The 19,333-nt window shown below is 40.0% G+C and overlaps 1 protein-coding gene across 1 annotated transcript in view; it reads right to left on the bottom strand.

The window, feature by feature from the left end:
- Positions 1–1,583: 1,583 nt before the first annotated feature.
- Positions 1,584–19,333, bottom strand: part of LOC139741668 (receptor-type tyrosine-protein phosphatase N2-like) — a 108,930-nt gene continuing 91,180 nt past the window's right edge. The window contains exons 9-11 of the mRNA XM_071652247.1: positions 16,418–16,471; positions 5,482–5,620; positions 1,584–1,988 (exon numbers count right to left, since the gene is read on the bottom strand). Coding sequence (XP_071508348.1) covers positions 1,917–1,988; positions 5,482–5,620; positions 16,418–16,471 — 265 coding nt within the window. The 3' untranslated portion in view covers positions 1,584–1,916. The remainder of the gene's footprint in view (positions 1,989–5,481; positions 5,621–16,417; positions 16,472–19,333) is intronic.

The raw sequence follows: 19,333 nt of genomic DNA on the forward strand, positions 1-19,333 counted from the left end.
TCTTTTTGCATTCTCAAGATATGAATTATTTTTTTTTTCTTTCTGGTTAGTCTAACACAAAGAAGATCCAAATGAATTTGGTAAATATTTTGTGCCAGCAATGTAGCAAAGAATTAATCCAATTTGAACCGTTGATAGATGCTGATATCCTTTTGAGATGCCCCTTCTCTGCGTGGGATATGATGAGGCTTTCATACAGCATCATCACCATGACAACACGATTTCAAAATATGACCACAAATAGAACAGTGATGAATTTAAAGAGTGATGTGATTTTGATATCATGATCGGAGTACAATTCGAAAGTGGCTCATGCTCACAAGCTCTTACGTATTTCTCTGGCACTAAATGAAGAACTTAAAGCTGACATATGTTTGCATAAATCTACAAAAAAATATCCACATTCTATCTCTTACAACTGCATTTATTTGCATAGGAGAGCAGTCCACTCTCTTCAGGAACAGACATGAAAGAAAGAAGAAAAATACATTCAAATTCAAAATGCTGGGTACTTTAAATATGGGTCATAACCGACGTAACTGATCCCCAAATCTCCAAATTGCACTGGTTAACAGCAACAGAATGATTAATAACAAATTTATTCCAATTCAATGCCCATTCTGTTTGCAAATATACAATTGGGTCATCTCCTTGACTACTTGCTGGCATGCAAGCTCGGCCTGTCCAGCCAAATGAAAGATTCTGTAGCTGCTTCAAAAGGACGTAACAGATTTTGCAACTTCCTTGTACTAACAAGAGACGAATATGGGGAAAACAAAAATATACCTATACATATTGCAGCTTCAGATAAAGTTAATAACGTACATGAGAACACAAGTAACTTTAAAAGTCTGCACAAAGCATACAGTAGAACTGCAGCGATAACATGACAAGAAATCATTAATTGGGCATTAATTCTTTTGAAAAAAATCAATCATTGCACATCAATCCAACTAAATGATATCATTGAAATATTTGTGTCCCCCTCCTGTTTGATTGAGGGTGCGGTTGTGACACAACTTACAACCCTTACTGAAAGTACAGTTACAAACTGAATTCAAATGAAGGAGACTTACACTGGCACCGTCACTTCTTAATAGTAGCTCTCACCTCCTATATTGCAAATTTCACAATTCTTCAAGTGGCTTTCCTGACACAGACAGACAGACAGACATGATTATTATTTCTCAACACAAAAGACAAAGTCAGCTCCATTTACATACGGTCAACACTGACAGAGTTTTGGGAGGGAAAGAGGTCATTTCTATTGCCTCAAACAAAGTGCATGTTGAAACACAAATCTCATATTTTTTTTTGTCTCTTTTTAATTTTTATCATGTAATCTTAAATAATCTGTATCTCTCTCTGATAAACCTTAAATTTTATATTACAGTAATCATGTCATGTAATCACATCTACTCACAAACAACACAAATTGCACGAGGATAAGTAGCACATTATCTTCTTTTTTTTGTTAAATCTTCAAATCACAATTTTTCAACTGATTTGTTAGAATTATATTTCACGATGCATACTCATCTTCCTGTGTCTTTACTGAATCACGTCTAGTACTTTAATAACTAACGGTGGATGCCACTGCCTTCATAAACCATCAATGGCCTACGGAAAATTAAAATGCCATGATTACCTAATGCTCATTTGAATATCGCTTCCCAAAAACACTGACAATACTTCTGAGGGTGCACAGATCACTACTGAAGCTCGACACTGCAATGGCCAAATTACTCTCTGGCCACCAATAAGGAGGAGGATGAATCAAATTTGTAGTTGGAGGAGCGATCTCTTTTTTGTTTTGTTTTTTTCTTGCTTTATGTTTTATTTTTCTCCTGGACGAAAGAAAGTAATCTGAAGTCTGTCACATGGAGGGATGATCGACCCTGAGATCAGGTCAAAGGTCATTGAGGTAATGCCTTGAGGATTGCGTTGACCTCTTCCACAACGGCCGTCAGAGCAAACTCAAACTGGGCCTGGAAAAGCAAGATAAAATAATGGGGAAAAGAAGGGAGAATTTGAAACTTATGTAAATGTCCAGTATCAAATATGACAACAAATATATATTGAAGTGTTGTGAATCTTAGTACGTTTTTCTTTTCTTTTCATAATAACTCATTGTCTGCGAGGAAATAAAACATTCTTCATTGCATGAAACTGAAAATTTAAAAATGAAATTGGAAAAAAAGTTGAATTCATCACAAATTCAGGGTAGCTACTGATGGGGACAATGAAGTTCAGATGAAAATCATGGGACACAAAACAAACATTTCTGGCAGGCAGTCCTTACTTCCTCTCCATACAATTTTCCCAGGGCCCTGACCCTAACCCCCCCCCCCCCCCAAAAAAAAAGGAGAAAAAATGTGAAGGGGGGGGGGGGGGGGAGAGAAAAGCAGCCCAGAGGGGGTAAAACAGTACATCTAATCTAAAAAACAAGGAAAATGCAAATACAACAATCATTGCAAAGATTTCTGGCAGGGATCACTAGAAGTGATTTGACAGATACAGAGGGTGAAGAAGCACTAAATGTAACAGCCCCCCCCCCCCCTTAAAAAAAAAAGAAGAGAAAACGATCATAATTTGTAACAGAAAAATAAGTCTTTCTGGGCTATAATTCCTGATTATCATCATTCTCATGGGTACTGCCTGGATTGAGGTGAGGACATGGTACTTCATTTGTCAGAAATAAGCCAACACACCAAGAAATATGCACAGCCTGTCATACGACACTGTTCTTGGGAAGAAAAAGACAAAGGAGGAAAAATGCTTCTGGCATATTGTGTTAGTTTCTCTTGTCCCGGCTGCAAAATGGAGCGCCTGCAGTGATTACTGACATTTAACTCACTCATACTGTCATGTGCTATATGCTGCTTTGTTTTGTTTTTCTTGACACTAAATTGATGTTATCTATACAATAGCATGGATAAAAGCCAACACTGTGCCTTGGCATTACTGCCTGTAGTCTTGGTGTGTCCCTAGAAGTGCTTTGGTACACAGCGTATTGATGGATTTTTACTATCGTAAATCTCAGAGCTTTGAAGGCCTGTGCTTAACAGCATTTTGAATCTCAAAGAGAGGAGAGGGTTGGGGTAACATTTTTTTCCTCTCTCCTATAAACCAGTTGAGGATGAATCCCGAGTATACTCGCGCAGGTGTCTATGGGAAATGGGTGTTGTAGCAAAATCAGCCCGTCCTCAATATAGGCTTATGAAGGAAAAACATGTGAGGAAAACAATTGCTCAAAGATATCTGACAAAATTTTTAAATATATCATTGATGGTCATATGACATGCAGACCGCTACATATTGATGTAGGATTACTTGAGATGAAATAACAATGGACCCTCCAAAGCATTGAGGCATGAATCATTGCATGTAATTGAACAGGAAAATCTTTCAGTTTTTCCAACATTAGCTGACTAGGGAGTACTTATTGGGCAAGTGATCACAATCAGGGACAAGGGGATGGGGGAGGAAAGGGGTGTTTCTGGGCCACCGTTCTCCCTGATTTCCCCCATGCTGTTTTTGACTCAGGACTGCTCTTTGCTGCTGACACAATGTGCCATATCATTTTTTTGATAGCAAGAAATATCAGGTGTGTTTAGGGTTGGTTTTTTTTCCTCTCAGCAATCACAAGATGCCTTGCTCAGATGCTATTCTTTTGTTTTTGCTAACCTTGGAACATGTAATGATTGAATACTGTATTCATTCTGTATAGTTCATGACTAGAACCCATAATATATCAAGTTTCTTTGTTTCCTCATAATCTCCCATTTCACCAAAGCTTCCACATACACCAGTGTAACAATATGATAGACTCATATTGTATTTGGATGTTATGAAATACTGATTTCACGATTGCAATGAAATCAATAAACTTGTGTTTTTGGATGAATTTTCTGTTTTCAGCTTCATTGTCAGTATCTGACTCAAGCATTGTCCTCACGTGGAAAGCACATAAATTGATTGAACTACTGATTCATTTTGACTGTTTGTTTGTTATACACACAATATACCTTATTCTTCATATTTTTATATATATATTTAGTATATGTATGTTTGGATGTATATACAAACATACATACAGTTGCATATACACAGATGTATTGATATATGGATGAGTGGATTTAATAAAACATAGATACAGTTTTAATATAGACATTCATAGAGACATAAATACACACATATATCTATATCTTGTTATCTTAGAATCGCCCTGATTAATATCAATCTCGTTAGTTTGTACCCTTTCAGCAGGTGACTGAATCCTAAACCTTCAGTGAGTCACTTGCCTTATCAACTACCCACAGGTTCACGTATCTTACTGGATCACACGGCTTCCCTTCAGATTTTTGTGCAACCCCTGGAGGTAGGATAACTTATTGTCTCGGATCTTCAAGAACAATCACCTGTGTGCTTTATTCTTAGCTCATTGCACATGAAGGTGCCTGATTGAAAATGACTTCAGGAGCTTTCGAGGTGGGGATGCGTGCAGAAAGAACATGATTTGAACACCTGGACGGAATACTGAGCACATTCTTTTTTCAAAAGTGAAGACATGCCTACACCCAGAGATGGAAAATGAAACTAGGAATGTGTCTCCTCGCTAAATCCAAACATCCTTAAAAGATTTCTGCATCATTCCCGTCTCTCTTACAACCTTGCATCTTTTTCTCAAGTCTCTTGGGAGTACGAAACTGAGAGTAGATGAGACTAGCCAGATTCATTCTCCCGGCTCTTTTATCTCTGCACCTGAGGCGAGCGTGGGATATCGCGACTACCAAACTCTCTCACTCTCTTGGTGTTTGGCATGGCGTTATTGTTTCCGCTCTTGAAGCACGCTCATGACATTAACCTTTAAAACATGGACATAGAAAACAAACAAATAGAAAACAAGAAAACATCCCAAACATTAAAAAACAAAATAAAATAAAATAAAAAATGAATAGAAGGCAAAGTTTCACTGCCAGGTCAGAGGAGTGCAGTGACATTTGGAATGATGTTCCAAGCATTGCTCCCTCTCCTGCTATCCCATCCCATTACCTTTTTATTTATCTTGGTAGGTGTTGAACACTTTTTGCTGCCCCGCCCCTATTCCCCTTTTATTCATCTTGATAGGTGTAGAACACTTTTTGCTGCCCCGCCCCTATTCCCCTTTTATTCATCTTGATAGGTGTTGAACACTTTTTGCTGCCCTGTCCCATTCCCTTTTTTTATTCATCTTGATACACATTGTAAGTGTTCGACAATTTTTGTTGCCTCCGCCCCCATTCCCTTTTTATTCATCTTGGTTGGTGTTAAACACTTTTTTTTTTGCTTTTCCCTTTGAATCTTTGTAGAATTTTAGTAAATACACCTGTCAGATTCAAACACCCATCAATAAAAGCCTATAAAAGGGTTGTGGAACCCCTTGGGAGGGTGGTATCAATTCTTCTTTGGACCACGCCCTTCTAAAATAATGAAGCCCACCTTGGTCTGGACCATGCCTGGACGTTGGTCACGGATGTGCTCCAGGGTGGCGGCGATGTCCAGTTCCTTGACCCCCTTCAGCATCCGGGTCAGCACCAGGTCCAGCAAGCAGTAGGTTCCTGTACGGCCAACGCCATCACTGGTCAGATGAGAAAGAGAGAGATAAAATGAGAAAGAGAAATGAGATGGATTTAGTCTAATGCTCCATGGATGGATGAGTGATTTCTGAGACAGAAACTTTAACATTAATGTTTAAATCATACCTCCTCAGGTACAGTAACTGGATAAAGAACAAAAGTAATCAAGATATCAGGAAGAAGAAGGGGGAAAAGATGAAGAAGTAGAGGAGGAGATGGACAAGAAGGAGATGGGGAGGAGGAGATGACATCAATAACAGAAGCAATATTGGCCAAGCAGTAAACTGAAATCTGAAAACATATTATGTTCAAAATCATCACACCTGTTGAGATGGGCAGATCAGAGATAGACAGACTGAGGGACATATAAACGGGTTGATAGAGATTTTATAGCTTAACCCATTGAGGACAAGTCCCAAGTATACTCCGGCAGGTGTCTATGGGAAATGCTTGTTGCAGCAAAATCAGTCTGTCCTCAACGGGTTAACTGAGTCAACAGCATAGGCCTACATCTACTGTGCTACATTTTGATATCATTCTTCCGATAGTCCATGACGTACTTGTATTTGCATCAAAGCAAAGGTATGGCAGTGACAGTGCCCATTTTGCCATGTGAGGAAGTGTAATCGCTTGAAGAGGATGGCTTTAAACTGGAAACATGTCAACGCAAACTGAGCAGATTTTGGAACATGCAAAGGTTTCTAATGCTGTAAAACTGTGTTCTAAGCAGTCTCATGTTTAGAGTGTGAACAGGGTATAAGTAATGACACTGTCAAAATGGGGTGATTTTTAGTGACAGCTCCTCAAAAAACGTACAAGCCCAGTGAATAACACATCAGCAATTATCCAAATATGTATCATCAAGCCATTCTTGTGGCCAGATCACGGCAGCAGTAGGTCCAAGGACAGAATCACTTTCAAGATTGGTGAGTTGTCATTTTTTTGGTGATATCATTTCTTTACTGCTAGTCAGACCCCCTAGGGCTGCTCCTCTCTTAACACTTTAGTAAGTCAAAAGTACACATTTCAAAGTGACTGACATTGAAATGGCTTTGAACGACCCATGGAATCTGCAAAGGCAGAGGCAAGGCACTTCACCATCATCTAGCACCACAAAAATACAAGCAAAGACACAACAAGAATGCCAAACAAACAGACAGGTGAAAACACTGCACCTCAAATTTGACAAGGATGAAGAAAGGAGGCTACACTGAACTATCAAACATGGGGCTAGTCCACACATGAAATTGAAGTCCCAAATGCAAGATACATAAGGCATCAAAGTTATCATGTGACAATGTCGCGTGCATATACGAAATTGGTGCCCAATGCCATGTTAGCATACCTGGTCTTGGCATATCAATGGCCATGGAAATTGAAATAATAATAATAAAAAGAATCAACAGAGTCATCACGGATAAAGCGAGAGGGGAGAAGAGATGAAGAGGTAACTTGAGAGAACAAAGCAAAAGACAGAGAAATAGGGAGAAGGAGGGACAGACAGACAAGCATAGAAAAGAAAGAGAGAAAGAAAAAGAGTACATGATGATAAAAGAGAGATGAACATATGGGAGACAAGAGGGAGAGATAAAAAAAGAAAGGAAGAGAGAGAGAGAGAGACAGAGAGATTGAGAATACAAAGGAGACCAGATAGAGAGACATTAGAAAGAAAGAGAGAGAAGAACAGAGGAGAGGGCAAGAAAGAGGAGAGAGTAACAGCAAAAGGAAAGAGAGTACAGAGAGATGTAAAACAAATGACACAAACAAGACAGAAAAACAGATAGGAAGAACAGGCTGAAGATAGAAAGATAGATAGACAGATAGATAGATAGATAGATGAATAGATGGATGGATAGATGGATGAATAGAGAGACAGATGGATAGATGGATAGATAGACAGACAGATAGATACATGCAGATAGATGGATGGATAGGTAGATAGACAGATTGATAAAGAAAAAGAAAGAGGAGGACAGATCTAACAAATGCATATCACAATATCACAAAACAAAAGAAAACACACACACACACACACACACACACACACACACACACACACACACACACACACAAAATCCCCAAAATGAAGAGGAAATGACAAAGATGTCAGAGTCAACTCCACCATCCTTGAACAAATCATTCTGCCAGGCTGAGAAGTTCTGACAAATTGGCCGTGTCATGTCCAAGCTAGCACGACTCTCCTACATCTGCCAAATTGTCATCTCTAGCAGGTTAGCTGAGGAGACAGAAGCAGAACATCACTCATACTCCTTTTTTTGGCTTTACTTTTAATACACAGACACCAAAATAATATATCATTATATCATGAGAAGTTCTGTTCTGAACGCTCAGGCCTACAACCCTCAATTTCCTTTGGAAACAATGAGACTGAGTGACACACTGATGACACTCCAGATTATGTCTGAGAGATAATTCATATCCATAGGAATAATCTACTGTAGTTCTTTTTCCAAACCTGGAATACTGCGGTGTTTGTTGTTCCTTGTGGCAAGCCCCAAATGCATTTATGTACCAATGGGGAGATGTATTCCCACAATGCAGTCATACCGTTCCATTTTCATAAAAATGAATATTTCACCAACAAGACTCTACATATTTGCACCTGTCTCTGAGTTTTCATATAATGCTCTAGAGTTGAAATGCAGATTATTTTTAGGTTCCTTTGAGTTTAGCTATGATTCCGTTGGCATGGCAACAATCACAACAGTGATACTGTTCGATGGGCCAGGAAGAGGCTGGACAGGTGTTTTTGGTTTCATCTTCTTTTTCACAATCATTATTTGAAATGGAAAGATTTTTTTTTTCTTCTGAAGATGCTATAATCAAGTACATAGCATTATATTTCAGAGTAAAAACACACATAGAGTCAAGGCTATGTAAAATACATGATGTATGTTATTAAACCATTATGCCTCATATACAGCAAGGTACTGGATGAACTTCTATTGACCCCTCAATCCATGCAGGCAAAAGAAAACAAAAGAGGAGTATTCTGAAATGTAGATTTGATTTAAAAAAAAGATTGTATGATGCTTGCATGTACTTCATCAGAGGGCGTCTCCGACTGTATCTCCTTGCCTAGCATTTCCAGTTTGAGAACGAAAGTCACCTGCAAGCAAATAATCAGGCCAACAGTGAATGTTTCTGTTTGCATCTAGAACAACAAAACCTCACAATGTGTGGCAACAAAACAGATGAATCATCCGTCATTAAAGGACTTTTCAAACTCAATAAAATACCGGGCCTTGGAAAAGTGGCTTCACATCTTCCAATGATGCCTGGTAAGAAAGTTCAGAAGAAAAAAAACAACAAACAAAAACAAACCAAAAACTTTGTCACAACTTTTTCAAAGTCCTTCAGAAAAGCTTCAAAAAGAAAGAAAGAATATCCTGAGATGTCATGGACGGAAACATGCATGCTGTTTAATGCTCGTTTCTGACACATTGTCCCTTCACTGCACTTTCCTTCATCTCTCCGGATTATATTGACAGGCGAGAGAGAAGGTCAAGGCGGGGAAGAACCCGAGACTGCCCGGGGGTTATGACACACCTGACAGCGAAAAAACCTGGGACTGCAGTCAGTGTTGACTGACATGAGCGTCCATGTGTCCCCCATCCCACCCCACCCCACCCCATCCCACCCCCTCCCCCACCTCCCCAAACTGGGGTGTTCTCTGCTCAATGTGTAGACTTCTTGTGGGCCCCACTGTTCATGTAACGAAAATCCTCATGTCAAGATCAGTGGTTGCTGAAGTAAGTCCATAAGAATCCAGTCTGACCTACATACATATGGGTACAGAAAACACTCTGACAAATAGTCAACAGCTAGGTTGTAAGAATTGACATGAGGTGATCTGCACACATCACTTGCTCATAGGCAAATGTTATCAATTACAGATCTGTTCATGGGAGAATACTACATCATGATACATGCACTTACAGTGTAACTTTAAAATCATAGTCAGACACAGCTAATAACGTAGTTTGCCAAAACCTGGATGTACAATGAAGCATGCCTTGAATTTTGTGGAAGGAACTGCCTATAAAACGGAGTCAGAGCTGTAAACAACAGGTACAGTACCTCTCTATACAGTGGAACAATGCTTGAAAGAAGTATCAGAGCAATTACCCCCCCCCCCCCACCCCCAAAATAATGGTTAGTGATAAGGTTAGAGTACAGATATTAGGGTTAGGTTTAGGGACAGAGTTTGGGTTAGGATTAGGTTTAGGTTCAGGATTATGATTAGGGTTAGGGTCAGGGGAAGGGTCTGGGGTAATTGCCAAAGGGGTACATGTAATTGCCCTAGCCCTTTGAAAGAAGTTCCTTCCCCCTCTTTCTTCATTGTCTTGTCTTTTTCTGCAGAGAAACCTCACAATTTCTTTGAAATGAGGAAAATAGTGTAAGTGCATTGTCTAAAAAAGAAAAAAGAAAAAAAAAAGAAAAAAAAGAGGGCAAAATGAGTAACTATTGAGTACAGGAAACACAGTTCACCTGCATGATTCCTTTAAAAAAGTTTTGATCATTAGAGTTCTGCATCTGGCAGACAAAGCTTCTTTTTTTTTTTTTGGGGGGGGGGGGGGAGGTTTCATTTTCATTTTTGCTGCTTTTCTCATATCTTGTGCAAGACTATTGATTTGAATTAATTAGGCCCAATCTGCATTTACCTTTAATCTTCAATATTTGGTGAATCTTTAACAGAAGTTTACTTTTGGAAGATCTTTAAAAGCTCTCAGACATAACACCCCATTTTCCAGATATGGTAGAACAAAGTTGAGATAAACAATGCTCTCCAAATTTTCGGCATTGACAGAAAATATCCAAGCTAATCATATCACAAATGATACATTTTCATTCACATTAATATTATGCATAGGCTATGAACATCATGGAAAATTACCACACAATCTGTTGAAAATGGTTAGAAAAAACAATGACTCAGACACTAAAAATCAAAACGAAGCCAAGCCATGTCATTATTCTGAGATAAGGGTATGGTTAAAAGGGGATTATCAAGAAAACGCAATTTACAAAAATAGTCTCAGGTATTTGCCTAACTGGTAGGGGCTTCACTTTAATAAATTCATTACTTTTTAAAGCTCCTACTGACTCCTGAATTTTCTTTTTGTATGATTTTTCTTATTGTTCTCTACGTCGTCTTGTCATTCCGCAACACTGCCTGAGGTAATTAGATTTGCAGCATTGCTTAAGACTCATTGTCTCAAATTAGGTCCTGGAAAACATTAATAAATCTGCATTGTCATATCCCCGAGGGCGCTATTATGTGACACATTCACGGAAGACATATTACCCTGCCCCCTGCCCCCTTCCACTTCCCCCCCCCCCCCCCCACAAACAGGAGATATCGCACCGCCCTGCCAGATTACAAAAGAAGAATGCTATGGGAAAAGGACAGGAAGGGGGGAGGGGAAACGCTATAATGGGAGCATGAGAGAAAAATGGGACTCTAATTAACATCGGCAATGCGACAAAGGCCTATATAGCACCATAGATTGTAACAGGATATTTTCAGCATATTATGTAACATCCTGCGGTTCTCCATCCCCTTCCTTCTATCCCCCCCCCCCCTCCATGAAAAACCACCACCATAGCCTTTGGCTCATTTAATTACGGTCATTAATTAATTCTTCCACCCCTCCTCAACCAAGATGACAATTGCATTAGCAAATTTGCAAAAAATGTGCCAAGTCACACATGGTTTCAATATTGCATCACTCCTTGAAAATAAGCACATGGGACTACCGGCATTTTTCACAGCAGGTTTTTTGCTTTCAAGCCTCACATGAACATTAGCACACATACTTTTTATATTTTCAACAGGGCAGGACTAGTCTTCAAAAATTGTGACATATCCTAAATCTATTCCTGCTATATAGTATCAAGGGAAATCACTTTCTACTTTTAACATCTTGAAGCTACATTAGATATTGATATTGAAATATTCAATTCTCAATTGTTGTTGCTCATATCTCAACATCGGAATCTGCTTGGGCTCGATTCTTATAACAGAACTATGGAATCTGAAGAAGAGAGAAGAAGTCTTCAAGAAATTTACATATAATCCCATCATTTGAATGAAGCCACTTGAGGCACAAGGCACACATACAAATTTGTAGAGTACACTTTGAATACCAGATGCTGTATTGAATCTTTCCAAACTGTGCTTAGTTCAAGCCAACTAATGAAGCCAATTACAAGGTGAGGAACACATCAATAACACCAAATTGTCGCCGCTTCCCTGTTCATTGTTACCAACCCAGAAGTGAGAAAGAGCCTATTTCCCTACCCCCTCCCCTCCCCCCCCCCCCAAAAAAAGTGGTAACATTTAATTATCAAAACCAGTGACACCTCTCGCTGCTGCTTTACCCTCAGTAATAAAAAACAAAGAGTTACCTAATCCACCAATACCTTATTTTTCATTGTAACCTAATTGGCACAAATCCTCACATCTAAACCACCTGTCGAGCATACCCTAAAAAACATTTCAGTGGAGCTGCCAGACTGTCACGATGTGCGTTCCGAACGGCAGGAGTGAGATTTGAATTGTGATTTAAATCGCCATCCAAATCTCACTTTTCAAATCATAGTTCACAACAACACAAATATTCTTACTGAATAATTGCAATCAAGAAATAGATTTGTCTTTTTTCCAAATCACAATTTTTCTGCTTGATAGGTGCACACGACAAATTAGTGACATTTGGATCAAGATCAAACCATCGATGTTAGGATTGGGATCCATATCACAATCTCACACTACCATCAGCACCTCCCTATCAATGCTGTAACAAAATTCCATCACGTGCCATGGGGGAAAAGGAAAAACATTTTTTATTTTTTTTTAGACAGGAAGCATTTCATACTCTAAACTTTAGTGAGATGTAAACCCAGAAAACTATGCCAAAGGGATAAAATGAGGTATGGTGATGCAAGCAGAGAAGAATGTTCATACTTAATTGTTACAAAAAGAAAGAGAGCAGGCTTAAGGTCAAATGTCATGTACCAACGGTGTACAGAGTGGTTCTAAAAATATTCTATGCACTTTAAATGTCACTTTACAAGCTTTTGGGGACTTTGGATGTCGGCAAACCCGCCGAGGATGACCACGAGACACATTCTATCCTACATGACCAAGCATTTCTTGCGGTGTTCGTGGGGAGAAGGTGTCGACAGCGAAAACATTTACCCCATGTCATCCCGTACAGTACTGTAGCTGCCTTCCCCCGAACATAGTACATCAACGTATAGAAGAAAGTATACATGCTACGCCCGTTGGGGATGAACCCTTTGCTCATTTTTCACCAACTCGGCCGAAAGTATTCCTACCCTCCCAAAACTCTTCTCCCCAGTGATAAGGGGTACAGACAACCTCCGATATACAAATGTGGCGGGCGAATGCTAGAATGTTGCATGATTCGACACATTTTCTGGCAATGCTTTGTTTTGTTTTCTCTCTTTCATGACAACACGCGGGGCCTCACTCAGACGCCAGCGTAACGCAACTCCCCTTTCCCGCCTGCCCGCCTCCCCAGACAAATTACGAAGGCGGAAACGACGGACAATGGCAAAGCGAAGGAAAAACGAGAAAGTCGCAGGAAGACTTAATCTGCACTGTGCGGTCCATTTCATTCATTTGTTTATTTTCATATTTTCTCTTCCTTTTGTGCCCTCGGGATGCGAAACACCTGAACGTTTCCGCTATTTGCGCAGGGGCGTGAATCATCGGTCCCTGGTCGCCATCAAAACAGCGAGAATGTTCAGCTCGGCCAGCATTATGTTTCCACCATCGCTCAACGTTTTACCTGGGCTCTGACTAATGACTATCCCAAGCGACAATTTGAATCTCTTGTCTGATATTTAAAGACTATCCAATGTTCTGCCTCCCTCGACTCTTGACCCTAGCATTACCTTTAACATTGATCAGCATTTTCTTTTCGTTATGCCAAGCACTACAGCATCTTGTATGGGGCTGTCAACACTGTCTCCAATTTGGAAACTCTTGAACTGTACATAAATGTATGGCCCATCACACTACTGATGTATTCAATACTGGGTAAAAATGAAGCTTAAAACCAAAATACAGTTGAAAATAATTGTTAAATCCTAGATAAAGAAAAAGAAATGGAAGTTTGTGAGTGACCACATTAGTCTTATTGAATTTTCCTCATAGAGTAGAGCCATCCAGTCGCAGTTTCATGTAGTTCTGTGATAATTTTTTTTGGTATTCTTTGATAAGAAGTAATGTACATATTCTATTTTGCGGAAATGAAATCAATCAATCAATAGACCGTGGTGTAATAAAAGAATAAACAGTTTCTGAAAGGGTTTACCAGAACGATGACATTTGTTCATGGAGATCTCCTTATTATTAGTCCTGTGTGATTTTCAAAACTTGTGTATGCTTTCAGAGTGTTTCATCTACATAAACATTATCAGATGGCACAGTCTGTAAAGTTAGATAACTTGAAATATTGAGCCATCACACTAGGAATCGGTGTGTATCAATGAGATGTGTTGTGAATTGTAGATCAGCAGTAAAAAAAAATGATGAACAGAAAGTTTCACTAAAGAATATGAGGGAATGCAGAAATATAACAGAATTTACCATTTCTGAGTAGAAAGCTCTGCACAAAAAGAAGATAGCTAAACTTGGATATCCATTTTGTCAGATCTACAATGTGGGTCAATCCCGACTGCTTCGAAAGAGTTTGGTAACACATTTCCTCTACTTGTCACTGACTTTAATGTTAAGGGTTATATTGTATCATTCCCATCATTCCCTCTGCCTTCGGAAAGAGGCAAGTCAAGTGTTTTTTATTATGCGAGAAAAGTGAAAATATGTTGAATTTTCTTCATATTTTCTTTACATCATTGTACACGTGTAACATCACAAGCTGTTGTAGTCTTCTCATCCAGCCGTAAGGGAGTGGAAATTTCAAAAATTCATAACTTTTGAATGGATTTTCTGATTTCCCTCAAACTCTCACTGATGTGTTCTACTGATACTGAATACAGATGCATTCACTCAACCTATATATCTATGAAGGTGGACTTGTCCTTTGATGATACAGATGGAGGAACAATCTTATTCACAAAGAGTGACAGCAAAAGAGGAAACCTCTGTACGAAAAAAAAAAAAGATAGTCGATAAATGCTCTCACTTCGTACGACTACTACTGACAGCGCCAGTTTTTTAGCTTGTTTTATTTTCTCAAGCGGATAAAATGACAAATGGAATCAAACTCTCTCATTTGCTTCCTGCTACCCCAGTGTATCCCCCCCCCCCCCTTTACCAAGCAGTGTTGACAGATATCTAATCCCCCTTGTCCTATCAGTTGAGTGTCCGAAATTTGGCCGGGGCGAGGACAGACATCCTGGAAAGCCGATACGAGCAAGGCTCTCTAATGAGTATGGTGTCCGAATCAATACCTCATCCCAGCGGTATACTCCGGTCTCGCAAGACTGATGGCGGAACGATAACCAAGTTTTTTTTTCGTCTTTTCTTTTCTTTTCTTTTCTTTACAAAGAAGTGAATGGTTGAATGTGCTATACACAAACAACAAACAAAACAAACAACAGTCATGTCCAACTTTGGAACGAGATTTGTATACTGAAACAAAACAAAAAGAATCCATTACTGAATTCACAGCGTCACATTACCTTTAATCCTCAAAATTACTTCCCATTTCATCAGTTTATAGCATAAAAGTCATCCATCCCCATGAGGGATGGGAGAGGGTGATACAAATTCTGTCGCAATGGAAACTCCTCTATTTTTTTTTGCGGTGAATCGGCCATCTGCTTGTTTAGTTTAGCGCTAGTCACACAGAAATGATAACAACTTCATTTCATTTGGTATAGATGACTATTAAAAGCTACATACAAGCTTGTCGCAGGTCTTTAGGGAACTTGAAAAAGAGGGGGACGGATGGGCCAAAAAGGGAAAAAGAAAGAAAGTGACCACTCCTTTCTTTGCTTCTGTGAATGGTCACCTGGTCAGCATTGTGGACAGCACCATTTCCTTATCCTTGCTGTCTATAACACAGTACGTGAATATGGTGACATCCACGCATGCCCCACATCACTACATTAATGCCACATGTGCCCAGGTGCTACTGTGGCTTGAAGTTGCCAGGCTTTTTTGTCAGCAGTCAGTAATACAACCAGATTTGACCTCCATGTAACTGTAAAGTTTGCAAGTCGACTCATGTGCAGCAATGTGCCTCAGTTCAACAGGAAGGCCATGGTGGCACAAATTGGATTAGGAGGATTAGCTAATCTCTATGCATTGACAATTTGATTTAAGACATCTGTGACAATCGGTGAGCAAAGCATTGTATAGGTTAAAAGGACTGTACAGTTCTGGTTGAGGTGAGGATTTAGCTTTTAACGCTTTGCGAGATATTCAGAAACCACTCTATGAGACGTCAAAGAGCATGTAATTCTAAGGGGTATCAAAAGTTTATTTGATGAAAATCAGTTTTGAAATGGCTGAGATATCCAAAAACAAGGTGAAACAAAGAGATCCTAATAAAAGGCGTGGCCTATCGCCTTTTATTATTATCACTTTTTTGGATATCTCAGCCATTTGAAAACCAATTTTCATCAAACAAACGTTGAATCCTTCTTACATGCTCTTTCATAGTTCATAACAGGTTTCTCATTATGTCACTTAGGAATGTTATCAACCTGAATCCCCACCTCAACCAGTACTGTACAGTCCCTTTAATGCATTCACCTAGTTTTGACATCAAACTCACCTGCAGTGGACAACAATGGGACAGGCGCGGCCGCGGAATGACTTGTTGACTTTTCTGCATGGGACGATAAAACATTAGCAGTGTGTCAAGTAAATCTGTAATGATAAAGAAGCAGTAAATTCTGTAACTACAACATTCATTCCCATGAAAAGGGTAATTCTGTTGCCCCAAAAGCACATGCATACAAAAGACATCTGCGTACACACACTCAAACACACTTTAATCATTGAGGATGAGTTAATTTAATTTGCTAAAACATGCAGTTCCCATAGACACCTGTCCAAGTATATTCGGGACTAGGCTTCAATAGAATAACCCGTCAAGGACGGGCTGATTTTGCTACAACACGCATTTTCCACAGACACTCGCCAGAGTACATTCGGGACTCGTCTTCAACGGGTGAATATACACAAGAGATGCTGAATTTACATTGTATCATCATATCCAACCGAAATATAATGCATAATTTGCCCAACATTTTATTTACAGAATCGTTTTTCACGGCTTCCACTAGCGGGTCCCGTGGTTGCATAATCTCATAGCAAAATCTCTGTGGTTTCTTATCTTGCAAACCTCAGACAAATCAAACGGAAAAATCATTTCACCTTTTACAGCAGCAGTGTCCGGCCACAAACTGACCTGTCAATTTGCACCAGAGGTCAAATTGTTTGTGTATTTGTTTTTCCTCTAATTTGCTACAAGTGATATCAGACATGTAAAAAAAAAAAAGACACACAAAAAAAAATCCACAAAGAAATGCCTTGAGTCTGTTGACAAGGGAGTGTGACAGCCATTTTTTTTTTCTTACACAAGCTTCTTAACCTTTGTAGATAATTTCTATGCAGAGAAGATTAGTACTGGAATACTATGTGTCATGATTTACAGTAGTTATATAATACATTTGATTTGGGGGTGAAGAGAAATTTTGGATTAATGTAATCATAGATTTTTGATAACTGTATAAAGCGAGACAAAATGTGACACACACTATCGCAAAGATAGAGAGATACAGTACAAGTGTGTGTATGTGTGTGAGAGTGTGTGGGGCATATGTATCTGTATAATATTTTGCTTCTGAATGTCTGCATGAAAATCCATACATTAGCGCATTCATTAATACATGCGACATACAACTGGCACCATATGGTTAATTGTGGATATTATCTTTGTTGCTGTTGCTGGAATGACTGTTGGTACAGTATGAAGATGAAGGATTATTCATAAGAGTAAGAAAGTGTGCATGTGTATGTAAAGAAAGATAGGCCTACACTTCTCTTAGGCCCCAGTCACATCTAAAACATGGATCCCTCAAGGATCTACACGGTGATTTGGGGAGATCCGCGATAGTTTCGACCTCGATGGAGTGTCGACGAGCGTTGGTATGATTGTACACATGGTATCAACACGGCAGCTACACGGATAAGGCTGGAAGAGCGCGGCGTCTACACGAACAAACACGGCATCTACACGGATCAACACGGCAGCTACACGGCAGCCACATGGACCACCCCGGATTGCTCTGCCAACACGGCAATCCCCGGATGACGCCGGATGTTTTTGACCTCCAAAAGTTGCCGTATTGGTCTCCCGGATGTCCCCGGATCTACACGGATGTCCAAGGATGTCCAAGGCGTCAGCACGGATCTCTCCCCGGATCATCCCGGATCAGATCCGGGGTGATCCGGGATGTCTATGTGACTGGGGCACAAGGCTTTGCTTATCATGGCATTGACTACCAATTGCAAAATGAGATGAACTATTAGGGATGGGTGGGGTACACACCCACCTGATATGCAGGGGTGGGGGTGGGGGAGGGAGGGGTGGAAATAGAAGATGTGTCGACAGTAGGAATAAAAAAGAAAGAAAGCAGATTTGGTTAGATTAAGGGAGAGGAGGGGGACAGACAGGGAGGGGGTGGGCACTTTAATTATGGAGGATGGGAGGATACTTCAATTCCTACGTCAAGCCTTCCATTGGTCACGTGACCTTAGGAGGGTATCAATTGCTACTTCCACGGCGCCAATTACCGCTTCCACTCCAAGAAATTAATGTCCGCATGATGTACATGGGAAGTACCTGTGCCTGGGGTGGGGGAAGTGTGTTAGGGTCACTGGTCACCCTGTGGGTGTTAATGTAATCACAGAACTTGCGGTTCTTTTACGTTGCGGGTGTCTCGTCAAGAACGAGTACGGCGAGAATGAATTAACACCTCGTTTACATCTATTTATGAAGAAACCGTGGCTTATTTTTGGATGTTTTGGCCAGAAAAAACGAAGGTCCATCACCATCCTCAGGATGTTTGGGCAGCATTAATGTGAGATTTCCACATTTACCTGTACGAATGTAGGCCTTCAAATGGATCAAGCCATATTTCATAACGAGTATTTAAATCATCAGGATAGGAACACATACACAACACACCAATCCAAGTTGCCCTTCACTGAAGTAAATGAGCACTGACTTTCTAGTGCGTGTGTCTGTGTGTGTGTTTTATTTTTTAGAGTAATAGCCAAGATAAAAATTGTCAATCAGTTCCAATAAAAACCACTTAATGCCAGAATCATTCATGAGTCAATTTGCAGCACCCACTGCTGCGAGGGATCAGAACTGTCACTGTTTATCGGCTGAAGCTTGGTAGTCTAATGGATATAAAGCCTGTCCAGGAGATAATAGTTACGTTCAGACGACAAGCCCTAACCTCGCGGTTAGGAAACCTTGAGGTTAAGCTCTTGCACCCTAACTTCGATGTGCGTCCACACGACGAAGCTTAACCTCGAGGTTAAACTCCTGCCCCTTTGAGTTCATTGATTTTTGTGTCCACACAGTGCTTAACAAGGAGTGGGAACTCCCCCCCCCCCCCCCCCCCCCCCGCCGGGGCTCGTGGTTAGAGCGCTAACCCTGAGATATCTCGTGGCT

This window comes from Diadema antillarum, unplaced genomic scaffold, assembly GCF_040938485.1.
Source record: "Diadema antillarum isolate AM-2024a unplaced genomic scaffold, OU_Dant_1.0 seq00000945_RagTag, whole genome shotgun sequence".
In the NCBI taxonomy this organism is placed as follows: Eukaryota; Metazoa; Echinodermata; class Echinoidea; order Diadematoida; family Diadematidae; genus Diadema; species Diadema antillarum.